This window comes from Eretmochelys imbricata, chromosome 26 (assembly GCF_965152235.1).
Source record: "Eretmochelys imbricata isolate rEreImb1 chromosome 26, rEreImb1.hap1, whole genome shotgun sequence".
Taxonomy (NCBI): domain Eukaryota; kingdom Metazoa; phylum Chordata; order Testudines; family Cheloniidae; genus Eretmochelys; species Eretmochelys imbricata.
Genome location: NC_135597.1, coordinates 276263 through 303147, shown reverse-complemented (window position 1 = coordinate 303147; position 26885 = coordinate 276263). Strand labels below are relative to the sequence as shown.

Genomic DNA, 26885 nt, shown 5'->3' with positions numbered 1-26885 from the left:
CAACATCCTTGAATTGTGGACACCAGAACTGGATGCAGTATTACAGCAGCAGTTACATCACTACCAAATACAGAGGTTAAAATAATCTCTTTTCTCCTACTCAAGATTTCCCTGTGTTATGTATCCAAGGATCACATTAACCCTTTTAACCATAGTGTCGCACTGGGAGCTTATGTTCAGCTGATTATCCACCGTGACCCCCAAATCTTTTTCAGAGTTACTGCTTTCCAGGGTATAATCTCCCATTCTGTAAGTATGGCCTATCTTCTTTGTTCCTAGATATAGACACACACATTTCGCCATATTAAAATGCACATTACATGTCTGCCCCCTGTTTATCAAGCGATCCAGATCACTCTGAATCAGAGGCCTGCCCGCTCCCAACATTTTAGAGTCATGTGCAAGCTTTATCAGTGATGATAAAAATGTTAAATGGAGTAGGATCAAAAACCGATCCCAGTGGGACCGCAGTGGAAAAGCACCCATTGATTTTGACTCCCCATTTACAATTACATTTGGAGACCTATCAGTTGACCAGTTTTTGATCTATTTAATGTGTGCCATGTTAATTTTTTATCATTCTAAGTTTTTTAATCAAAATGTCATGTGGTACCAAGACAAACACTTTACAGAAGTCTGACTATATTACACCAACACTATTAGTTTTATCAACCAAACTTGTAATCTCATTAAAAAAAATCAAGTTAGCTTGATAGGCTACATTTTCCTTAAACCCATGTTGATTTGCATTAATTACAGAACCCTCCTTTAATTCTGTATTAATTGAGTTTTGTATCAGCTGCTCCATTATCTTGCCCAGAAATGTCGTCAGGCTGACAGGCCTAATTATTCATGTCATCCCATTTATTCTTTTTAAAAACTGGCTCAACTTTAGCTTCCTTCTCATCCTTCTGAAAGTTCCCCAGTGCTCCAAGACTCATTGAAAATCAATATTAACGGTCCAGTGAACTCCCGGGCCAACTCTTTTAAAACTCTTGAATGCAAGTTATTTAGACCTGCTGATTTTAAAATGTCTGACTTGAGTAGCTTCTTTTTAGTATTTTCCAGAGATATTAGTGGAATGGAAAGAATGTTATCATCATCGTAGGATGAGACTATATCATCTGTTTTTCCCCAAATACAGAACAGAAATATTTATTGAACATGTTTGCCTTTTCTAATTATTATTTAAATTTCTACTAATACCAATACCATTGTCAGGATTCTTTTTGTTTCAATCCCCGCAGCTCCCCACCGCTGTGGAGGGGCAGGGGGACCCCAGCAGCTCCTCACCACACTGGCAGCAGGGGGACTCCAGCAGCTCCCCATTGCCACCGGTGGCAGGGGGACCCGGGTGGTGGGGGCCCCTGTAGCTCCCAGCCACCCGACAGCTGCCCAGCCCTTCCCATTTTATCATGGATATTTTTAGTAAAAGTCAGGGACAGGCCACAGGCAATAAAGAAAATTTCACAGAAGCCCGTGACCTGTCCCTGACTTTTTTACAGAAAATATTCATGATAAAATCTTAGCCTTAATCATGACTGCAGAAAACTTATACTGAGAAAAAAACTATATTTGTGGTGAGATATTTCAGAATATGGATGGGAGGAAACACTGACACTGGAAAGAATGGAGGTGCTTTTATTTTAGCTTTTGATGAAGGAACAGAGATGGACTGCTAAAATTGGAGCAACAGGACATCCTGTCCGAAAGCAACAGCATGTTTCTCTTCCCAGATCTGAGTGTGGAGCAACAGATGTTCTTGTCAGTGTTAATGGGACAGCATCTGCCATATTCCATGAGCAGGAGGAAACACTTCTGGGGAGCGCTCTCCAGATCCAAGCATAACAGGAGAAAACAAGGCCTAGACAATGTGGAACTAGAAGAGATATATTTCAGAGTAACAGCCGTGTTAGTCTGTATTCGCAAAAAGAAAAGGAGGACTTGTGGCACCTTAGAGACTAACCAATTTATTTGAGCATGAGCTCAAGGTGCCACAAGTCCTCCTTTTCTTTTTTAGAAGAGATATAGCATGGGAGTGGTAGGAACAACCAGCTGGCCAGCCAGACACCCACAGAGAGAAATGGGGGTGAGAGGAAGGGAGTCAGTTAGTTTGTGTGTTCCGCTATGAGTTTGTTACTGGGTTTCTTTCTCATTGTGCTGCTCTTATGTCTGAGCTGCCCACGCCCACCAGGAGAGATAGACTGATAACCAGAACAAGGTGAGGTTATTTCCGTGCAACCTCTCCAGCTGTTGCATGTTTTCACTAACCAAGACTGTAAGCTTTTGGGGGCTGAGGCTGTCACTTATTACATGTGATTATTAGAGAGACAAGTTGGGTGAGGTAATATCTTTTATTGGACCAACTTGTTAATGAGAGACACAAGCTTTTGAGCTACACAGTGCTCTTCTTCGGGTGATTATAGCATCCAGCACCATAGGGCTAGGATACATGACTCAGCCCTTTGGGTACTATAGTGAATCCATTGTTACTGACGCTTGTGATATTTTTTCTTAAAACCCCGCTACTGGAGGGCTATGACTATATGAGAATCTTGGTTTTCATTTACCTCTAGAAAAAAATTGAAGTTTCCAGACCTCCTGCTTACAGAGAGAAATCTGAAACCAGGAGCTGAGCACCTGCAGAAGGCTCAGAAATGAGGTGAAGAAAAAGCACCCACTTTAAAAAAATGGTTTGAGGGTGGGAGTTGACTTGTGACTGTTGAGCACTTGGAGTTGGCCACACTGAGTGATGCTGAATGTAGGGTGATCAGATAACAAGTGTGAAGAATCAGGACATGGATGAGGGGGTAATAGAACAAAGCCCCAAGTATCGTGATTGTCCCTATAAAATCAGGACATCTGGTCACCCTTGCGGAATGCCTGTTCATCTCTGGCTGTGTGAGCTGTGCTTGCTTGGTTGGCACGCCTGTCCAGAGGCCTGATTGGGCCGCAGTGCAGTGTTCTGTACCTGCCCTTGGCTCTGTGCGCCCCTGGGGAGAGCTGGCCTGCGCCCCTACAGCCAGCAGGGGGCACTCTGTTGGCAGGTGCTGGCTGGCAGTGGGGCAGAGCTCCGCTCTGAGCAGGGAGGGCGCAGCCCAAACCACTGGTGCAGAAAGGCAAGGAAGAGCGAGTGAGCGCAGCTGGCTCCCGCGTTGCGCCCAGGGCCGGGAGGGGGCGGACTGGGAGAGCGGAGGTCCGGGGGAAACGCTCTCTTTGTGCAGCAGGACCCAGAGCACGCGGTCGCTCACTCTCGCGCGTGCCCTCTGTCGGCCTGGCGGACTCCCGTCACTTTGAGCCAAGGGGCGGGGCGTTGCTGGGGCCGTCCTAGAGTTTGCACCAATCATAGCTCACTGCCGTGGGCATACACCAATCAGAGGCCAGTGCACTAACGTCGTTCTTGTCGTAAGCAATTTGCCCTTTCGCAACCTATCAGTCGTAAATCGGGGCACAAGTCACCCAATCAGAGGCCTCGGGGCGTCACCGACCCGGGCGCGTCGCGTCGCGGGTGGCCGAGTGTTGCCGCGGCCATTCTCCGGGGCTGGGGCTGGCTGGGCTGCCGAGGGGACTGTCGCCGCCAAGGCGAGGGGAGCGTTCGGACGTGGTGGGAGCCGGACGGGCCTGGGAGGTGAGTGGCGCCCTGCGGCCTCCTGGTCCCTAGCGCCCTCCCCCGCCGAGTCCCGGAGGCTGCAGGGGGTTGCCCCCCCCTCGGCTGTCACAGCGGCCACGCCACAGCCCCCCCCCAGGACACAGCCCCCCCCGGCTGTCACAGCGGCCACGCCACAGGCCCCCCCCCAGGACACAGCCCCCCCCTCGGCTGTCACAGCGGCCACGCCACAGGCCCCCCCCCCCAGGACACAGCCCCCCCCTCGGCTGTCACAGCGGCCACGCCACAGGCCCCCCCCCAGGACACAGCCCCCCCCGGCTGTCACAGCGGCCACGCCACAGGCCCCCCCCCAGGACACAGCCCCCCCCTCGGCTGTCACAGCGGCCACGCCACAGGCCCCCCCCCCAGGACACAGCCCCCCCCCCCCGGCTGTCACAGCGGCCATGCCACAGGCCCCCCCCCAGGGCACATCCCCCCCCGGCTGTCACAGCGGCCATGCCACAGCCCCCCCCAGGGCACATCCCCCCCCGGCTGTCACAGCGGCCATGCCACAGCCCCCCCCAGGGCACATCCCCCCCCGGCTGTCACAGCGGCCATGCCACAGCCCCCCCCCCGAGGGCACAGCCCCCCCCCGGCTGTCACAGCGGCCATGCCACAGCCCCCCCCCCCGAGGGCACAGCCCCCCCCCGGCTGTCACAGCGGCCATGCCACAGCCCCCCCCCCGAGGGCACAGCCCCCCCCCGGCTGTCACAGCGGCCATGCCACAGCCCCCCCCCGAGGGCACAGCCCCCCCCTGGCTGTCACAGCGGCCATGCCACAGCCCCCCCCCGAGGGCACAGCCGCCCCCCGGCTGTCACAGCGGCCATGCCACAGCCCCCCCCCGAGGGCACAGCCCCCGCCGGCTGTCACAGAGGCCATGCCACAGGCCCCCCCCCCGAGGGCACAGCCACCCTCCCTCGGCTGTCACAACGGCCACGCCACAGCCCTCCCCCCCCCGAGGGCACAGCCCCCCTCTCTCGGCTGTCACAACGGCCATGCCACAGCCCCCCCCCCCCGAGGGCACAGCCCCCCTCTCTCGGCTGTCACAACGGCCACGCCACAGCCCCCCCCCCGAGGGCACAGCCCCCCTCTCTCGGCTGTCACAGCGGCCACGCCACAGCCCCGCCCCGAGGGCACAGCCCCCTCCAGCTCTCACAGCGGCTACACCACAGCCCCCCCCCCCCGAGGGCACAGGCCCCCTCGGCTGTCACAGCGGCCACGCCACAGGCCCCCCCCCCACGAGGGCACAGCCCCCCTCCCTCGGCTGTCACAACGGCCACGCCACAGCCCCCCCCCCCGAGGGCACAGCCCCACTCCCTCGGCTGTCACAGCGGCCATGCCACAGCCCCCCCCCGAGGGCACAGCCCCCCCCCGTTTGTCACAGCGGCCATGCCACAGCCCCCCCCAAGGGCACAGCCCCCCCCGGCTGTCACAAAGGTCATGCCACAGGCCCCCCCCCACGAGGGCACGGCCCCCCCCCACGAGGGCACGGCCCCCCTCCCTCGGCTGTCACAACGGCCACGCCACAGCCCCCCCCCCCCCCCGAGGGCACAGCCCCTCTCCCTCGGCTGTCACAATGGCCACGCCACAGCCCCCCCCCCCCGCCCCGAGGGCACAGCCCCCCTCTCTCGGCTGTCACAGCGGCCACGCCACAGCCCCGCCCCGAGGGCACAGCCCCCTCCAGCTCTCACAGCGGCTACACCACAGCCCCCCCCCCCTGAGGGCACAGCCCCCCCCCTCGGCTGTCACAGCGGCCACGCCACAGCCCCTCCCCCGAGAGTACAGCCCCCCGTCGGCTCTTACAGCGGCTACACCACAGCCCCCCCCGAGGGCACAGCCCCCCCCTCGGCTGTCACAGCGGCCACGCCACAGCCCTGCCCCGAGGGCACAGCCCCCCCCCCCCCGGCTGTCACAGCGGCCAGGCCCCAGCCCCCCCCCCCCAGCTGTCACAGCGGCCACACCACAGCCCCCCCCCCCCCCGGCTCTCACAGCGGTCACGCCACAGACCTGCAGCCCCTCCTAGCCATGTGGCCCCCACTGAGGGCTACCTGTAGCTTAGCTGCAGTGAGTGATGGTACCACATAGGGCGGGAGAGAGCTCCTGGAGGAAATTATGTTTTTTTAAAAAAAAAACAAACAAAAAACCATGGCCCCAGACAGCCACCCCCTGTGACTTGGTGTTGACCAAATGGGAGGAGGCTACATGGGGAATGCACAGGCTTGTACAGAATCTCTCCATCCAGGGCCACAACATGTTTTACAGTGTTGGGGTGATGTCATTATCTCTGTCTTAAAGCTGGAGGAAACTGAGGTATAGAGGGAAAGTGGCTTTCTCAGTATCACCCAACAAGTCAGTGGCACAATTAGGCCAATTCTCTGGTATGAAGGTTTGTTGGTTAGGGATGTAAAAAACCGCACACAGCCCACTTAGCTGTGCTGGCAAAACTCCAGTATCAATGCAGATACAGTGTATGCCAACAGAAGAGTGCTCCTGTCAGCACGGTTAACATCACTCAAAGAAAAGGGGTACTTGTGGCACCTTGGAGACTAACAAATTAAAAAACCAGCCGGAGAACACTTCAATCTCTTTGGTCACTCGATTACAGACCTAAAAGTGGCAATTCTTCAGCAAAAGAACTTCAGAAACAGACTCCAACAAGAAACTGCTGAATTGGAATTAATTTGCAAACTGCATACAATTAACTTAGACTTGAATAGAGACTGGGAGTGGATGGGTCATTACACAAAGTAAAACTATTTCCCCAAGTTTATTCCTACTCCCCCCACACTGTTCCTCACATGTTCTTGTCAACTGCTGGAAATGGCCTACCTTGATTATCACTACAAAAGGTTCTCTCCCCCCACCCCCGGCGCTCTCCTGCTGGTAATAGCTCACCTTACTTGATCACTCTTGTTACAGTGTGCATGGTAACACCCATTGTTTCATGTTCTCTGTGTATATAAATCTCCCCACTGTATTTTCCACTGAATGCATCCGATGAAGTGAGCTGTAGGTCACGAAAGCTTATGCTCAAATAAATTGGGTAGTCTCTAAGGTGCCACAAGTACTCCTTTTCTTTTTGCAGATACAGACTAACATGGCTGCTACTCTGAAGCCTGTCATCACTCAAAGAGGTGTTGGGTTATGCTGACAGAAAAATTCCTGGTGGCATATGTAGCATCTGCGTTAGGGGGTCTGCTGGTATAGTTACCTTGGCAAAACATTTGTAGTGTAGAGACGGTCTCAGGAGCAGAATCGAGGTCTCTTGACTCCTTTAGACACAAGACTATGTTCCCTCCACACAGTCTAATTACAAAATTCAAGTGTGTGCATGTTGTTACTTTCTGTAAAATTAAATAGCATCAAAGATCAACTCTTGAAGGGGCCATTTTGTTTTCTAGGATCAAACTACTGCAGAACGGGGTCCTATTGGGTAGGCAAAGTGTTTCCAGCACTTGGACTTCCTTTGGTTCAACCATGATTCACAGCCTCTTCCTGATTAACTCCTCAGGGGATATTTTTCTGGAGAAGCACTGGAAAAGTGTTGTCAGCCGCTCTGTTTGTGACTACTTTTTTGAAGCACAGGAGAGGGCTACAGAGGCAGAAAATGTACCTCCTGTGATCCCCACACCTCATCACTACCTCCTGAATGTATATCGTCATAAGATTTTTTTCGTGGCAGTGATTCAGACAGAAGTGCCACCCCTATTTGTCATTGAATTCTTACATCGGGTTGTGGACACTTTCCAGGTGAGAAAAACAGGATATTTTGTCATTATGTTTCGTATTTATCTATCATTGGTGCATACACCGTCTTATAATAATAGCAAAGATCGTCCTACAGCAATACTCTGTTTTTCAGCAGGAACTGCCATAATGAGCTTTTTCGCAGCAGTGTCCTTTCTCTGCATGACATGCTGTGCTTCGCTGGTGTAGACCAACAAAAGTGGATTTATAAATTAGGTCTCTAGCATTTAGTTGTTTAATGTGCTCAACTACAATTCCTTGAATTCATGTACACAATTTAACACAACAGATCATTTTTGTTTCAGCAAGAACTCAGGCAAAGGCAAAGCTCTTTCAGTGCAGTTGCACCCCACTTCATGCGCTTGCCAAGTCAAAAGACTGTAAGAAGAGATGGGTTTCACACAATGGCCTAAAAATCAACAAGCTTGATCTCTTTCAAGTCCAAAGCCTGCCTCTGAGAACGTCCTGTCACTTGACATGTAGAACTGGGGACTGTTAGCTCAAACACACTGGCTGATATCAACTTTGGAGATTCACAGCAGAGCATGGATGATACTTCACCTAGTCAGTCCTCAGCCATTTCCTGCTTAATACAGTAAATCAAAGTGAACTTGAATTGTACCTGCAAACAAATAGACATTTAAGATCATATAAAACAAATTTCCAAAATAACCCTAACATGATAATTAACAACTCTGGGGTTTGCAGGGTCTTCTGCAGGGTGGGAAAGGGTATTAGATAGTGCTGAGAGTTAACTCAGTAGCCTTTCACCTTTGCAGATCTAGGACTTAAATCCTGCCTTGGATCCTAAAGGAGCTGACTTTGTCAGTTTCTTTGTAACTGAATATTTTTTCTTTTTCACCAGGACATTCTATTTTATCGATTATAGTGGCAGTGAAGTAATGAGTATGGAGGACTGAAACATACAAAAGTTCTGAAAGATTGTGATATTATGGTTATATTTAATTTTTTTTAAAAAAAAGCAAAAGGGAGAAAAAAAGGAACTCTGTTAAGTTACCAGTAATTTGCTTCCTCTTTTGTCTGTGTCCCATAATTGTCACTCTGCTCGTGAGAAGACCAGGACTGGATCAGCAGCGAGGTGATTCCCAGTCAAGATGCAGTTGCACTCATAACTAGAAAAACAAGACATCAGGATCAACTTATATTTGCAAGGGTTATGGCATTGTATGGGCTGTAACCAGTACCATACATTTATCCCAAAGTGGAGCTGCTTCCTGTGTGATTTTTTTGAATCTAATTTTGTTCTGATTGGACTTTTCTCCCTCAGAAGGAATTTGGACGACTAACTGTATTTCTTTCAGATAATTGAGTGTTATCTTTGGATTTGGTTTCTCTGAGTTTCCTGTACTGAATTTAAAGTACAAATCTTGTTTCACAGAAAGATGAGTCATGTTAGAGTTGCCTCAGAGAGTTGTTAATATTCAGAGTACAGTAGTAGTGGGATCCTCAGGCAATCTGGGGAAGGAAGGCAGACATCATGTTCTGCCTGCAAAGCTCTGAATCCTGTGGTCAGGATTTGAGGTGTCCCATGACCAGAGTTACAGCAGCAGAGAGAAAATAGGAGCCTTTAGTCAGACTTCTTTATCATGTATGTTTTGCTTCTGAGCACTATAGTCAGACACGTGAATTCATACTTGGGAGGTGTGGGTGAGGAATGGGAATAGAAATTAGGTAGATTCAGGGATCAGACTGGTAGGTGGAGCATGAAACTTGATGGTACTCTTCCAAGCCTTTCCCAGAGGAGATAAATTGGAGAGGGCTTGGAGAAGAGCCATGAGAAAGATTAAAAGATAAGAAAATATGTCTTATATTTAGGGTGACCAGATGTCCCTTTTTTATAGGGACAGTCCCATTTTTTGGGACTTTTTCTTATATAGGCGCCTATTACCCCTCACCCCATCCCGTTTTTTCACAGTTGCTATATGGTCACCCTACTTATAATAATGATAGAGTCAGAGAGCTCAGTCTACTTAGGTTAACAAAGAAAAGATTACGGATGACTTGATTACAGTTTATAAGTATTTTCCTGGGGAACAGATATTAGATAATACGCTCTTTAGTCTATCGGAGAAAGGTACAATATAATCCAATGGCTGGAAATTGAAGCTAGACAAATTTCAGACTGGAAATAAGGTGTACATTTTTAACAGCGTAATTCACTATTGGAATAATTTACCAAGGATAGTGGTGGATTCTCCCTCACTGACCATTTTTAAATCAAGATTAGATGTTTAGCTAAAAGATCTGCTATGGGAATTATTTTGGGGAAGTTCTATGGCCTGTGTTGTGCAGGAGGTCAGACTACTTGATCATGGCCGTCCCTTCTGGCCTTGGAGTCTATGAGTTGCTATTTACAGTAGATTGTGCAGGTTATTCAGAATATGATTGCTCTTGCTTGTTGGGCTTGTGCTTGGCTTCCCCTCAGACAGAGAATGCACCCATGGGTTCTGCTAGGTTCTTCATGTTTGGCTTCCCATTCATGAGGCTCATGTGCCTCAGGAGGCTGCTTGAGCTTGGCTGTCTTCTGGGGGCTCTACTAGGGATCTCTTTTCTTTGGACTTGGCTCCTTCTTGGTTGTGGGGTCTGGAGAGAAGTGGCAGTATTGTTCAAGCTTGCTCACAGCAGTGCCAAAATGAGCAGTCACTCTCAGTACATTATCCAGATGGTCATGCTATGATTCTCTCTCCCCTCCCCCCGCTTCTTCCTTACAGGCTTTGATGAGCAGTGAAATAGTTAATATTTCAAGTATCAAAGTTATCATTGGCTGTCTGAGTTATTGCCTATTCAGATGAATGAGGCAGTTCACACATCTCAAGTGTACCTCAGTCTACACAGCCTGCAGCAGCACCGTCCAACCCAGGTTGGGAGACTTGCACTGGACTTGTACTGCCTACTAAAAATAGCTGTGTTGACAGCACATTGAGGCTGGGCTGTGAAGACCACTACCCTCCCTAAGCTTCAGAGCCCAAGCTCCAGCCTGAGCTACAATGTCTACAACATCTGTTTTTAGCACAGTAGTGCAAGCCCCTGTCTGACAACCTGGGTTGGGAGGCTGGCTGACACAGATTGTGTAAGCATGTTCAGGGCTATTGCACTAGTTACTCAGGTTGCATTTTCAAGACTGTCTCAACAACCATAGTAGCTGGACACTGAATTTTTTTTTTTTAAGTGAAAACTTAGAATCTGGAGAATGAGAAAAGAACAAGAAAGAGGTGCAGATGCACTTCACTGCGTACTAGCTGTATAAGAGCCCTGGATAGACACACACACCACCAGGGCAAATATATTGTCACAATATTTTCACATTTTGTAGTACCTTTCATAACAAAGTATCCCAGAGTGCTTCACAAACTTCACAGATGATAATACTTGTCATTTGCATCATCCTTTTGTGTTTAAAGCATTGCCAGTGTATAGATAAAATAAATATGCATGAGCATGTATAATGGCTTAACCCCTACTGATATGCAACCGTCTCTTGGATGGCACATGTTAGCTGCTTAACACCACACAGGTACTATGTGACAGTTGAGGATAGGAAAAGAAGAATCATCTCTTCAGTTGATATTTGTGGGTGGGGTAGAATTAGGTAGGCAGGATGTAGTTACACACATCAGAATTTGGGCAAAATAGCTTAGTAACACTCTTGCTTTTATGTAAAATGCACTGGATTTCTAATAAGCACGCATGATCAGGAGCTTGGTTTTACTGAAAGATGACTTCTTAAACCACGCACAGCCCCTAGCATCAAGCTGTGGCATTGATTTAGTGCTGAATGAAAGGGAACTGCTAAATCACCAACACTACTTCCTTGTTGGAGATCTCCCATCCCAGTTGCTAAACTGGTAAGATTTGATAGGCTTACAGCCTGATTTGTTATGCTCTGACCAGAAATTGTAATACTGTTAAATACGTGTGTGGGTGGGAAGTGAGAAACAGTGAAGGAAGCATAGCCAAGCTGTACCAACTGTCACTGAGAGTCCGAGAGACTGAAGCAGATGCTGAGCTGGGGATCTTCTATTATTCATGCTACAGGTTTCTCCTTTTACCCACTTCTCAAGATTGTGCGCTGGGTTTCTGCCCTAATGTTAGCAGACCATTCAAGTTACCTTGGGTTTTGTTGGCAGTATATAAGAATCGGAAAGGGCATTGGGGTGAAAAGACTGAGAGTAATGTGGGAGGGAGGCACTTTAGAAATGTCAGTTGGTGAATGCGTTTCCCTGTAAAACACGACCAGGTAGAGACAAACAGCATCAAAATCAGCTTGCTGTAGTTTTCCAGCTCTCCCCTAGCCTTCCCCCATACTAGAGACGTTGTATAAATAACTTACAACTTTCTTTAAAAACTGAAGTGACTTACACCAGTATAATAATACTGTATGTGTTTTGCAGTGTGAGTAACAAAACTAAGTGGAATAGCTGTGCATCAAGAGGGGATTATTCCCCACAAGCAGTGGGACTGCAGAGTCCTGCAGGTGAAGATTAGGATGTTTGAGAAAAGCAGCATATCTAAGACCTAGTCTGCACTAAAAAGTTAGGTCAACCTAGCTATGTCGCTTAAGTGTGTGAAAAATCCACACTCCTGAGTGCCGTAGTTAATCTGACTTGACTCCCGGTGTAGACAGTGCTGGGTCAACAAAATAATTCTTCCATCGACCTAGCTACTGCCTCTGGAGAAGGTGGATTATGTACAGTGATGGGAGAACCCCTCCTGTTGGTGTAGGTAGTGTCTATACTGAAGAATAAAGTGGCACAACTCCAGTGGCGCAGCTGTGCTGCTGTAGCATTTCAAGTGAAGACAAGCTCTAATACTTGGCTAATTATCAGACCCATTGGTCTCTCACTTTTAGCAGCGTTAAAATTCACAGCTGTTCTTGTGAATATGCTTAGTGGGGAAGCTGGGTAATTGTGTCTGTTTCATACAGGATTATTTTGGTGTCTGCTCGGAGGTAGTGATCAAGGACAATGTTGTGGTGGTTTATGAGGTGCTGGAGGAGATGCTGGACAATGGATTCCCATTGGCTACTGAGTCCAATATCCTGAAGGAGCTGATAAAACCCCCCACCATTTTGCGAACTGTTGTCAATACCATTACAGGTATAGGGGAGTGAGGGGTGGGTAAGGGGTTGAGTCATTGTGATGATCCTTCTACTGAAGTGATTCCAAATGCTGGGGAGGGAGGAGGAGAAGTTGATAGTCTGACCAAATCCTCCTAACCTCTAGCGTAGCTGTTGCTGTAAGGGAGGCCATGTTAGCATATTGGCATTGGGGCAGTCCAGTTTCTAACATTAGACATAGGATCTCCTTTTACCTAAAAAGTCATCTGCCCACAATGGATTGTCCAGCACTCTAGTCGGATCCATGAAATGACTTTATGGCCAGGGTTGGTTTCCTAAGTGGGCTGTTCCTCCTCCTTTCAAATGAGGGGTTAGTGGGAGGGGTGGCAGGAGAGGTAACGCTTGGTGAATTCATACTGTGAGTCATTGGAGAGTGACTTTACTGGAGTGACTGTGCTCTTCTATAATGAGAGGGAGGACTTCAGGAACAAATCAATGTTCTATATGGGTGAGGTCAGGGGCTTTTTCTGGGGTTTTGCTAGCTGCTTCTGTTCATCCTGGTCTCCTTAACTCTTCCAGGAAGCACCAATGTAGGTGACCAGCTCCCTACTGGACAGCTATCAGTGGTGCCATGGCGACGGACCGGTGTGAAATACACCAATAATGAGGCATATTTTGATGTGATTGAGGAGATAGATGCAATCATTGACAAATCAGGTATGAGCGTTCCTTCCAGTTAAGGCTGAGATATCCTTCTCTGGGAGTGCCTAGAGGGAGAGGATGTGTATTTTTCTTAGAGGAGGGAGGAGTGCTGGAAGCTTTTGGAAACTGTTCTCATTCTGACCTTTTGACAGCTCAGATGTGCTGTTTAGTCTTACATTTCTGTAAAGTGTCAATGGATTCAAGCTGTAAGACCTGAATAGGGTTTGAATAGGCTGTGTTGCAGTCTTCCCCACTTGTCCAGGATGAATTTCAATCAGGTCCACAGTTACCTTCCATAACCTGTTTTGTTTTACTTCCTGTTATAGGTTCCACAATTACAGCTGAAATCCAAGGCGTGATTGATGCCTGTGTTAAATTGACTGGGATGCCAGACCTCACCCTCTCTTTCATGGTAAAGTTCAAGAAAAGGGGTGATAGGTCCTCTTGATACTGTATAGAAGAAGTGCAGTATTCTTTCATCAAATAGCCTTCACTGGGATCCTAGGTGCCACCAGCTGCTAGGGTGCAGGTCTAGCTATGACAGATTCCAGGTATTCCAAGTAGAGAAAGGAAGAAGGAATGCATATAAAGAAAAATCTCTATAAACATCTACAGTTTTGAGTGTAGGGGTGGTGGTTGTTAGAAGTAACCTACAGCAGTGTGTGGACTTACTAACCTCTAAGATGTAGCACTGCCTAAGGCAGCTTTCTCCCAGGGCTCATCTGTAAGGAGTTCACATCAGGATAGTTGTTTGACATCACTAAGTAGATAGGCTTCTTATACACTAGGATAGAATTACTGCGATAGGTACTCCTATTACACAAATATTAAACAGCTTAACAGAGCTACAGAACAGAATGGGAGACACAGTTGCCAACTTTCATGCAGTAAGTAAGCACCCCGACTTTCACAATAAGCCAAAAATCAAGCTAATCCCATTTCAAAACAAGGCCAAAACAAGCCCTAAGAACCCCAACACTCTATGTGACTAGATCCCCCCCGGCATGCAGTCTCTGACTATGGTGGGCCCGCTGTGCACCCCTGACTCTCTCCCCCCCTTGCCCCTGGTTGCCGGGAGCCGATCAAAAAAATACAAGCAACACGTCAAAAACTAGCCAACAAGCAACTCACAAGCCAATTAAGCCAAAACCACATCCAATTTCTGTGGTTTTTTTTTCATGGGTTTGGCATGTCTGATGGGAGACTGTATTGTGTGCCACATGGCAGGTGCTTGAGGTGAGACACGGGAAGGGAGCTAGAGGAAAGAGCATGGACAGATTCCTTTTCACAAATTTTGTTGGTTTCTTGGACTTCTTGACTCAGTCTTATTTCAGAATCCCCGGTTACTGGATGATGTCAGCTTCCATCCATGTGTGCGATTCAAGCGCTGGGAATCAGAGCGGATCCTCTCTTTCATCCCACCAGATGGAAATTTCCGATTGCTCTCCTATCATGTCAGTGCTCAGAAGTAAGTAGGGAATTTAGAACTGAGGGTTTTCAAAATCTGGACTTTTGTCCCTTCCTGCTCATTGCTCTAGAAAAGGATCACTTGCTTCCTTTGCTGAGTGAGAAACTGGGAAAACTAGTGCTATTTTTTAAATTTAAACTCTGTACTCTTTGAGGCAATAACCTTGCAATTTCAGTTCAGTTCTGCAAGCCAACTCTGTTCACATCCCAGTGGCGGGTGTGTAATCTACAGTTGGGACAAAGTAGGCCGGAGTGTCTGCTGTCTATTTTAGTTCATTACACTAACAAGGCTCCTTAAAATAAAGTAAAATAATTGCATAATGCAATGATGTTGGTGTCTGTTTTAATGTAGACACTGAAGCCATTTATTAGACTTGCTTGAGCAAAGTGCACCTTGAAATCTGCACAGTATAAAAAAGAGCAGAAATGATGGTTTCAGGCCGCAAACACATAGAATCATAGAATATCAGGGTTGGAAGGGACCTCAGGAGGTCATCTAGTCCAACCCCTTGCTCAAAGCAGGACCGATCCCCAATTAAATCATCCCAGCTAGGGCTTTGTCAAGCCTGACCTTAAAAACTTCTAAGGAAGGAGATTCCACCACCTCCCTAGGTAACGCATTCCAGTGTTTCACCACCCTCCTAGTGAAAAAGTTTTTCCTAATATCCAACCTAAATCTCCCTCACTGCAACTTGAGACCATTACTCCTTGTCCTGTCATCTGTTATCACTGAGAATAGTCTAGATCCATCCTCTTTGGATCCACCTTTCAGATAGTTAAAAGCAGCTATCAAATCCCCCCTCATTCTCCTCTTCCGTAGACTAAACAATCCCAGTTCCCTCAGCCTCTCCTCATAAGTCATGTGTTCCAGACCCCTAATCATTTTTGTTGCCCTTCGCTGGACTCTCTCCAATTTTTCCACATCCTTCTTGTAGTGTGGGGTCCAAAACTGGACACTGTACTCCAGATGACGCCTCACCAATGTCGAATAGAGGGGAGCGATCATGTCCCTCGATCTCCTGGCAATGCCCCTACTTATACATCCCAAAATGCCATTGGCCTTCTTGGCAACAAGGGCACACTGTTGACTCATATCCAGCTTCTCATCCACTGTAACCCCTAGGTCCTTCTCTGCAGAACTGCTGCCGAGCCATTCGGTCCCTAGTCTGTAGCGGTGCATTGGATTCTTCTGTCCTAAGTGCAGGACTCTGCAGTTGTCCTTGTTGAACCTCATCAGATTTCTTTTGGCCCAATCCTCTAATTTGTCTAGGGCTCTCTGTATCCTATCCCTACCCTCCAGCGTATCTACCACTCCTCCCAGTTTAGTGTCATCCGCAAACTTGCTGAGGGTGCAATCCACACCATCCTCCAGATCATTTATGAAGATATTGAAGAAAACCGGCCCCAGGACCGACCCTTGGGACACTCCGCTAGATACCGGCTGCCAACTAGACATGGAGCCATTGATCACTACCCGTTGAGCCCGACAATCTAGCCAACTTTCTACCCACCTTATAGTGCATTCATCCAGCCCATACTTCTTTAACTTGCTGACAAGAATACTGTGGGAGACCGTGTCAAAAGCTTTGCTAAAGTCAAGGAACAACGCGTACACCGCTTTCCCCTCATCCACAGAGCCAGTTATCTCGTCGTAGAAGGCAATTAGATTAGTCAGGCATGACTTGCCCTTGGTGAATCCATGCTGACTGTTCCTGATCACTTTCCTCTCCTCTAAGTGCTTCAGAATTGATTCCTTGAGGACCTGCTCCATGATTTTTCCAAGGACTGAGGTGAGGCTGACTGGCCTGTAGTTCCCAGGATCCTCCTCCTTCCCTTTTTTAAAGATGGGCACTACATTAGCCTTTTTCCAGTTGTCCAGGACTTCCCCTGATCGCCATGAGTTTTGAAAGATAATGGCCAATGGCTCTGCAATCACATCCGCCAACTCCTTTAGCACTCTCGGATGCAATGCATCCGGCCCCATAGACTTGTGCACGTCCAACTTTTCTAAATAGTCCCAAACTGCTTCTTTCTCCACAAAGGGCTGGTACCTCCTCCCCATGTTGTGCTGCCCAGTGCAGTAGTCTGGGAGCTGACCTTGTTCGTGAAGACAGAGGCAAAAAAAGTATTGAGTACATAAGCTTTTTCCACATCCTCTGTCACTAGGTTGCCTCCCTCATTCAGTAAGGGGCCCACACTTTCCTTGACTTTCTTCTTGTTGCTAACATATCTGAAGAAACCCTTCTTGTTACTCTTAACATCTCTTGCTAGCTGCAACTCCAGGTGTGATTTAGCCTTCCTGATTTCATTCCTACATGCCCAAGCAATATTTATATACTCATCCCTGGTCATTTGTCCAATCTTCCACTTCTTGTAAGCTTCTTTTTTGTGTTTAAGATCAGCAAGGATTTCACTGTTAAGCCAAGCTGGTCGCCTGCCATATTTACTATTCTTTCTACACATCGGGATGGTTTGTCCCTGTAAACTCAATAAGGATTCTTTAAAATAAAGCCAGCTCTCCTGGACTCCTTTCCCCCTCATGTTATTGTCCCAGGGGATCTTGCCCATCAGTTTCCTGAGGGAGTCAAAGTCTGCTTTTCTGAAGTCCAGGGTCCGTATTCTGCTGCTCTCCTTTCTTCCTTGCGTCAGGATCCTGAACTCGACCATCTCATGGTCACTGCCTCCCAGGTTCCCATCCACTTTTGCTTCCCCTACTAATTCTTCCTGATTTGTGAGCAGCAGGTCAAGAAGAGCTCTGCCCCTAGTTGGTTCCTCCAGCACTTGCACCAGGAAATTGTCCCCTACCCTTTCCAAAAACTTCTTGGATTGTCTGTGCACCGCTGTATTGCTCTCCCAGCAGATATCAGGGTGATTGAAGTCTCCCATGAGAACCAGGGCGTGCGATCTAGTAGCTTCTGCGAGTTGCTGGAAGAAAGCCTCATCCCCCTGGTCCGGTGGTCTATAGCAGACTCCCACCACGACATCACCCTTGTTGCTCACACTTCTAAACTTAATCCAGAGACTCTCAGGTTTTTCTGCAGTTTCATACTGGAGCTCTGAGCAGTCATACTGCTCTCTTACATACAGTGCAACTCCCCCACCTTTTCTGCCCTGCCTGTCCTTCCTGAACAGCTTATATCCATCCATGACAGTACTCCAGTCATGTGAGTTATCCCACCAAGTCTCTGTTATTCCAATCACATCATAATTCCTTGACTGTGCCAGGACTTCCAGTTCTCCCTGCTTGTTTCCCAGGCTTTGTGCATTTGTGTATAGGCACTTGAGATAACCCGCTGATCGCCCCTCTTTCTCAGTATGAGGCAGGAGCCCTCCCCTCTCACACGCTCCTGCTCGTGCTTCCTCCCGGTATCCCACTTACCTCAGGGCTTTGGTCTCCTTCCCCCGGTGAACCCATTTTAAAGCCCTCCTCAGTAGGTTAGCCAGCCTGCTTGCGAAGATGCTCTTCCCTCTCTTTGTTAGGTGGAGCCCGTCTCTGCCTAGCACTCCTCCTTCTTGGAACACCATCCCATGGTCAAAGAATCCAAAGCCTTCTCTCCGACACCACCTGCGTAGCCATTTGTTGACTTCCACGATTCGACGGTCTCTACCCTGGCCTTTTCCTTCCACGGGGAGGATGGACGAGAACACCACTTGCGCTTCAGACTCCTTTATCCTTCTTCCCAGAGCTGCGTAGTCTGCAGTGATCCGCTCAAGGTCATTCTTGGCAGTATCATTGGTGCCCACACTTACACAGTCCAAGGCAGTGCTGCTGCCTTTGCTTAGAGCAACTTGCTGACATGGTTCCGTTTTGCAAGAAAATCCAGCATCCTTCACTCAACCCCCAAAGCATGTTCCAAACAATAATTAATGCTTGACACACCTGCAATGTGAGGAAGTGGAAAACTGTGATACAGAAAGATTGTGACCTACCAAAGGATATGGTTAACAGAGCTGAGATGGTATCCTGACTTCCTGGTCTGGGCTTTAGCTACCATACCACGCTCATTTCCTTCCTCCTTATGCAGAAGGAATGTCTTGTAGTGTGGGCTGTGCAGCGCCTGGGTGGTGGTGGTGGAATAGAACATGGTGAGATGTAGGCTACAATTGCAGTAACTTGTCCTTTGTTTCAGCTTGGTGGCAATTCCTGTCTATGTTAAACACAACATCAGTTTCCGTGACAGCAGCTCATTGGGACGCTTTGAGATCACAGTGGGACCCAAGCAGACTATGGGAAAGACTGTAGAGGGGGTGATGGTCACCAGCCAGATGCCAAAAGGGGTCTTGAACATGAGCCTCACCCCCTCACAGGGAACGCACACCTTTGATCCAGTTACAAAGGTGAGAAAAAAGGATGCAGTGGGACTTTTCTTATAGCCTGATGTACAAGGGTCACACTCTTGGTAAGAACATAACATAAGACGAAAAGTCCATCTAGCCCGGTATCCTGTCTTCCGACAGTGGCCAAACTGCATAAACTGCTTTCTCTGGGTTTTGGCCTAAGATCTGGAGGGGAGCTCCTTGTCTCAAGAAATGTCTCCACTTGTTTGGCGCTGAGCATCACTCCTAGCAGAGCCTTCCCTACCTGGAGAGAGCCCCCTGCCCTGTACTGAGAGGAATTCTTATCTAGTGTGCCAAAACTAGTCGCTTCTGCCCATTGTGATGCAGACTGATCAGCTCAGGGCCCTGAGCAAATAGCCAACCCCCTCTGAATTGGGATGGGCAATATCATGGAAGTGGAGATGGGGATTATCTCCTGCAGTAAAACACCTGATTTTTGGTCACTCACTCCTGCATGGTGATGGGAACAGAAGTTACAAGGATTGTAATGACAGGTTTCAGAGTAACAGCCGTGTTAGTCTGTATTCGCAAAAAAAAGAGGAGTACTTGTGGCACCTTAGAGACTAACCAATTTATTTGAGCATAAGATGCATCCGATGAAGTGAGCTGTAGCTCACGAAAGCTTTTGCTCAAATAAATTGGTTAGTCTCTAAGGTGCCACAAGGATTGTAATGCTCCACAAGAAGGATTTATTGCTACATGGTCAGACTATGGGTCTGTGTAAAGGAATGTGCCTCTTGAACTGTGATTACAAAATTTCCTTCCCATAAGGTCTTATCAAAGGGGATATACTTATTTTTATTAGTTTGGTTTTTTTGGGTCCCTTTGCCCAGATTCCTTTACAGGGAACATTTGATGCCCCAGCTGGGTAAAAGTGAGGTGGAGTCTCACTGGCAGTGCCAATCTTGGCCACTGGGGGGCACGCTCCTTTAATCAGACCACAGTTTCACTATGCAGCATTAAATCCTCTTCATGGCTTGAATGTGAAGAACCAAATACTGGGATGGGCTGAAAGCATCTTTGCTTAAAACCTTCACTGGGATGGTCCTTTACACGAGTGAGTCTCAACCAGTGGTACATGTACCCTGGGGGTGCACAGAGGTCTTCGGGGTACATCAGCTCATCTACAGGCTACATTAAAAACCACTAGCAAAGTCAGTACAAACTAGAATTTCATAGGGATAATGACTTGTTCGTATTGCTCTATATAACATACACTGAAATGTAAGTACCATATTTATATTCCAATTGATTCATAATTATATAGTAAAAATGAGAAAGAAAGCAATTTTTCAGTAATAGTGTGCTGTGACACTTTTGTATTTTTATGTCTGATTTTGTAAGCAAGTCGTTTTTAAGTGAGATGAAATTTGGGGGTATGCAAGACAAATCAGACTTCCGAAAGGCGTACAATAGTCTGGAAAGGTTGAGCCACTGCTTTACAAGGTATCATCATTTCATCCATCTATCTTAATACCTTGTTTCTGTCCTTTGAAGTTGCTCTCATGGGATGTAGGGAAAATAAACCCCCAGAAGCTGCCGAGTCTGAAGGGAACTATGAGCCTTCAAGCTGGCACATCCAAACCTGATGAGAATCCCACCATCAACCTTCAGTTTAAAATTCAGCAGCTGGCTATCTCTGGTAAGTGGCTGTCAGCCTGGACCCTGGACAGTCCTGTTCTACTTCATGCACTGGGTGAACATATGTCTGACATGCAGAATGTGCTTCTGGATGGATATGGGGCCATGTGAGTGTCATAACTAGGTTCTTCATCTAAAATAGTCTCTGTAGTTGGACTATACACTGGTGTATGCTTAGGGGATTGTTCATACAGTCTCTCCTGATTGCTGTGCGGAACAGCCATCTGTGTTTCCCTTATCTGTGCCCCCCTTAATTACTCTCCCCCTCTAGAGTTCTGTAAAGCATTTTAGGGACGTGTACAGCGCGTATGAACAATGCTGTTAACAAAGTTGAGGCAGGTGGTGACCAGCAGTCTATGTCCCTTTGCCTTCCTTCTGCTTTCCAGTATTGCCTGCACATTGTTTCTAGCTTTTGTGCTCTCTCAAGGCCTCTCCCCTCCATCTGTGGCAGTATTGCAGCTCTCCTCCAACCCCCAAAGTTTCACTGTCTTTTCATTTGTTTTAGGGCTGAAGGTAAATCGCCTGGACATGTATGGGGAGAAGTACAAACCGTTCAAGGGCATAAAATACATGACCAAGGCTGGCAAGTTCCAAGTCCGAACTTAGAGAGCCCAAGAGTGAGGCAAGAACCACAAGCATTTTCTCATTTCCTATGTACCCAGTTGTTGGATCCAGCCTCTGCCCACTATCAACCCCCATGGGGCTGCCCCCTTGCTTTTTTCTAGTTCCTCCAGGGATGCCAGTACCCAGGTGGATTGGCAATGGCATATACAGGGAAGAACAGGACTGACCTGAAACCATCTCAACTTTAGCTGAGTCTTAAGTTCTCAAGTGGCGGCAAAGGAAAATGTGAGAAATGTTCCAGTTCCTCGGGGATGTGGGTTCCGATATGTCAACTCAGTTCTTTCTACCTTTAACCTGCTTGGCAAAGGACGCTCTGGAGGCCTACTCCCCTTGTGAGCCCCGTACCATGCATTGCTAGGTTGGCTAGCATTTCTATGCAGATCGAACAAGGTTCAGTTAAAGAAGCTGGACTCAAAATTTAATGGTTTAGAATTTGCTCCTCTCCCTAACTGGCGATTCTTGTTAGAACTGGAAGGAGAGATAGGATTAGTCATGTGAGAAGAGGTCAGTTGGAATATTTCTTTGGAGAGGCAAAGGGAAATGGAGGCATCTCCTTTCCAGAAGTGGGAAGGAGGGAGCAGGAGCCTGTTCAGAAGGTTCACAAGGGGAGCAGGGAGGAAGTTGGAAGAGTGAATCTGGTTATCTCTTGCTACACAGAGCTCTCTTGATCATTACATAACTTGAGCCTCTGAGCAGAGACTGGAAATTCCCAACTAAACCTAGCCTTATGCCCTGCCAAGAGCTGACTGGAGCAGGGATTACCTTGTGATGTCTGAAGGATGGGGGTATCTGAACATGCTTACTGTCGTGAGACCCTGCTTCTCTTCTCTATTCAGTATTTTGGGGGGCGGGGGAGTGTTCTCTTGGTTCCCTTGTTGGGGGAGGTGGGACAGTTGTATATACAATTATTTAAGCATCTGTGTGAAGTGACGTATGATGGCAACCCTAATGGCTGCTAAATGAAGAGGATAGGCTCTGTCCTGGCAAAGCGTAGGGGAGAGCGATGCCTCTCTCCTTATCTGTAACAATGGCTATGGTGGTTCTGTTGCTCACTGATGTGTTTGTTTAAGGTCCCATGTCCTAGTATGTTTATGATGTTCCTGGCTGTTATACTTGATTCCACTCCCTGCCTTGTTTTGCTATTGTGCCGATAGACTTTAGCCTCTTTTGTCATTCCTCTGGGGTCATCTGTCCTATGAGAGACTATGCCGCATTTGTTCCCATTCCAGCCTGTGCTGCATCTCGCTGCACAGAGTAATGTATACATGGACAGTGTGCATATTGCTCCATGTTGCCCATGATGTGCTCTTCAGCCACTAAATGCCATATGTGCTCTTCTGGGGTAACAGAACTTACCTGTGGTCTACTGGGCATATGACTACATAACTCAGAAAGCTTCCTTGGCTGTGCAGTCAAGCACACATAACCTGTGTGTATGTGACCAAGAGGAGTGACACCTACTGTGGGATAACATGCATTCTGCTCTGATCTGTGTGTGATGTATGTTTGTAATGGGTGATTGTTACCTCATTTTGGAATTAGATTCCTGTGCGGCTAATATGAATGCTACTGCAGGGTGGCCTAGGATCTGAGCATGCTCAGTGCAAATGTAACAGTTCTTCCAGGGTATCAATAAAAGTCAATTTTACCCGTTGTGTGTGTTCAGTGTTCTGTCTGGGGTTCAAAAGGGATGCAGAAGGTATGCATGGTTGAAGTTAGATCATGCTAACTGGATCTTAGGTGATTGGGACCCCAGTGAGATGATCAGTGTATCAATAATCTGAATTATTCCCAAATCAGCAAGTTACCATGCTGAAATTAATTGATTTATTGGGATTACTATTTCTAATGGCACCCAAAGATGTGCTGTGCACCTCCCAAAACGGAAGACATGATACCTCCATTATAAAAGACAGGATGTGGCTGATAGCTTATTCTCAGTGCGGCTCCAGATCTTATTCAGCTTCCTTGGTCTAAGATATCTTGAATTTGGTGACCTCGCTACAAAAACGCTATCAGATGGGTCTTTTGCAGGCTGCCTGGACTGTCCAGGAATCCTGCAAAAGATATATATTTAATATGTTTTTTGGAGAGGGCTGAGTGTGCTTCCCAAAATGATGAAGGAATGGAAAGGAGTTCTGTAGGTTTCTTGTCTGGCTATGTTCCTGTTGAAATAATTACTTTAATGTGGTTGGGATTTCATTGTATTGTATGGTAAATGATTTTTTAGGATGTCTAGAGCCTTGCATAGGCATTTTTTTGTTGTTCTTAATCTAAATAAATAAATACCTGCATGAGGAGCTTACAAGCTAATATAGAATATAGGGACAAACAAGGCACCAAGTAGAGGGGTGGGAAACATTAATGAGGTTACTCTGATGGCTAGGAAGTGACATGTTGGAGGAAAGGAAGGTGGGGCTTTAGAAGGACTTGGGGTGTATTTTAATTAGAATAAATGTCTAGCTGGCAAACTTTTGGCAGGCATTGGGGCTGGAAGTTCTTGAGGAGTTTGAATGAGATACGGGTCTTGGCTTTGTAGACTTGTTTGTGAAGGGTGAGCCATACGTCAGAGGCAATAGTAGAGTGGTAAGAAAGCTCAAAGGAGAAGAACAAATGGCATTGAGGCTAGCATCGGTAATGAGGCATGTGAGTGATGCAATGAGAAATAAGGTCTGTTAAGTGCTAGAGGGTACAGTAATGGAAGATTTTGAAGGTGAGATAAATGAAGTTGAATACGATGTGATCAGTGACAGGTCAGGGAAATGCTCTTGCCAATGGTAGGTTGTCTTTTAATCAACTAAAGATGGCACCATGGGCTTCAAGGAGACTGGAGAGGAGGTACGCAAGGTAAGAGAAGGGTCAGAATGAGAGTGCTACTTATAGAAGTTGAGTCTTAGAGCTGTTGTGGAGGAATAAGTGGTAGTATTTGCACACAATCGAGTGAGGGAAAGGAAGGTGTCAGGGTTCCCCCTCTCTCCTCAGGCTACAGGCCTGAGTGACAGACAGTGGAGGAGGCACGGATTTTTGGAAGAAAGATGAGGAGTTCACTCTCTTGTCCTTATTAAACTGACCACGAGCCATCCAAGAGATGTAACAGGCTGATATGCTGGATTGAATGGAAGGATTTGTTAAAGTCAGAAGGGACCACTGTGATAATCTAGTCTGACTGCCTGTGTAATAAGTGATAGAACCGCCCAAAAATAATTCCTAGAGCAGATCTTTGGTTAAAAAAGTTGCCAGTGATGGAGAATCCACCATGACCCTTGGTGAATTGTTCTAAGGGTTAATTACCATCACTGTTAAAAATTTATGCCTTATTTCTAGTCTGAATTTGTCTACAATCCAGCCATGGGATTGTGTTATACCTTTTTCTGCTAGATTGAAGAGCCCATTATCAGATGTTTGTTCCTCATGTAGGGACTTATAAACTTAATCTTCTCTTTGTTGAGCTAAATAGTTCGAGCTTCTCGATTCTATCACATAAGGCATGTTTTCTTATCATTTAATCATTTTCATGGGTCTTCTCTGAATCCTTTCCAATTTTATCAACATCCTTCAACTATGAACACAAGAATTTGACAGCTGTAGTCACACCAAACACAGAAATAAAATAACCTCTCTACTCCTACTGGAGATTCCCCTATGTATTTATCAAGGATCATACTAACTCTTTTAACCACAGTTGCCCTGGGAGCTTTTGTTTAGCTGATTATCCACCACAACCTGCAAATCCTTTTCAAGTCAGTATTTCCTAGGATAGAGTCCCCCATCTTGTAAGTATGGCCTACATTCTTTGTTCCTAGATGTATACATTTACATTTAGCTGTATTAAAACACACATTGTTTGCTAGCTCCCAGCTTACCAAATGATCCAGATCACTCTGTCACAATGACCTCTCCCCTTCGTTATTTACCATGTCCCCAGTTTCTGTTTTCTCTGCAAACTTTATCAGTGATGATTTTATGTTTTCTTCCAGGTCATTGATTAAAATGTTAAATAGCATAGGCCCAAGAGTCAATCCCTGTGGAATCCCACACCTGCTTGATGATGATTCCCTTTTTACAATTACATTTTGAGACTTATCAACAAGCTTTTAATCTATTTAATGTGTGCCATGTTAATTCCGTATCATTCTAGTTTTAATAAAATGTCGTTCAATACCAAATCAAAACCTTACAGAAATAAAAATGTATTACATCAACAGTATTGCCTGTATCAACCAAATTTGTACTCTTATCAAAAAAGATATCAAGTTAGATTGACAAGATCTATTTTCCATAAACCCATGTTGGCTGGCATTAATTATATATTGCCCTCCTTTAATTCTGTATTAATCGCGTCTCATATCAGCCGCTCCATTATCTTTCCAGGCCAGGAGTGGTTGTGCGTTGTCAGCATAGAGATGGTTGCCAAAGCTGGCTTGAGGTCCTTCATTAGTATCCTTAGTGAAACTTGCATCATTGCCTCTGCCCCTGGGCTGTCTCAGGATAATCCTCCAGTGAGTAACTTGTCAAACATAGAGTTGGAAATGTATATGATGCCAAACCCTTTATCTGAGGCTTCCACCTGCTTTCTGCGATTTGCATCTCTCTGGGGTTCCGTTGTATTTCTTTCCTGTGCCAAGTAAGGGTCCTAACTCAAATAATGAACTGTTTTTTACTGAATGTAACATGAGGCCAAAGTTACTGTCCTACACACACTGCTCATGTCTTGCACTGGAATTGTATAGTATGTTTTCACATCTGCTGGAGGCTGATAGACTTGCACGTGCCAAGAGAACTGAGGCCCAGCAGGCTTGGAGATGATTTTGGGGGTTGCTTTTTACAGGGAATTCACCTCACCCAAGGCCAGAATGGAAGGGATGGGCCTGTCTGAACACACTAATCTCAGAATGCCATCCATTCTCTAGGCCTCTGTCTTTGGTGGAAGAGCATGGTGGTGGATCACCAGAGTTTTTTTTCAAAGCTGTGATATATCACTAACCAACAGAAATGTTTTCTAACGTACTCACCTTGACTAAATCAGGAAAGCTGGCCTTGTGGGTAAGGCAGGGGATTGGGTCCTGGGGGAGCTGAGATCAGTCCCCAGCTCTGTCACAGACTCCCTATGTGGCCTTGAGCAAATCACTTAATATCTCTGTCTCAGTTGAGACTTCTGTAAAACAGGGATAATATTTTCTCCTACCCTTGTCTCTCATCTATTTGGGTCATAAACTCTTCTGGCAGGGACTGTCTCCATGTGAATGTACAGCATTTAGCACAATGAGACCCTGATCTTGGGCCATCTATGCATTGCTATAATGCAAATAAATAATCGTGTAAGTTTTATCGGTGGTTTTGGTATATGGTATCAGGGTTTAGCCTATGTTGTTTCCTGTCAAGAGATGTTCCTTGAAATTATCTCAACCTCTTCAACATTTAAATGGTAGGCTGTACTAGAAACCAAAGATCCGGTCCAGGGGCAGCCTGTGCTCCATCACATCAGATGACAATTGAAGGAAATGTTAGTTTAAAAAATACTTTCTGACGAATACAACAGGCTTCTTACAAGCTACGGCTGCTGTGTCTCAAGACTCAGGTTTGGTGTCTGGGAAGGAATGTTTGTCTTCCTTACTGTTAGCAGATTTTGTTACAGAGATCTAT

The 26885-nt window shown here is 46.9% G+C and overlaps 1 protein-coding gene across 1 annotated transcript; it reads left to right on the top strand.

The window, feature by feature from the left end:
- Positions 1–3496: 3496 nt before the first annotated feature.
- AP3M2 (adaptor related protein complex 3 subunit mu 2) lies at positions 3497–22895 on the top strand. The gene is made up of 9 exons (XM_077805979.1): positions 3497–3628; positions 7048–7396; positions 12339–12510; positions 13050–13187; positions 13499–13584; positions 14507–14640; positions 18770–18977; positions 20475–20619; positions 21124–22895. Exons 2-9 carry the CDS (start codon positions 7124–7126, stop codon positions 21222–21224), a joined length of 1257 nt encoding a protein of 418 aa, XP_077662105.1. The 5' UTR covers positions 3497–3628; positions 7048–7123; the 3' UTR covers positions 21225–22895.
- The last annotated feature ends 3990 nt before the right edge of the window (positions 22896–26885 follow it).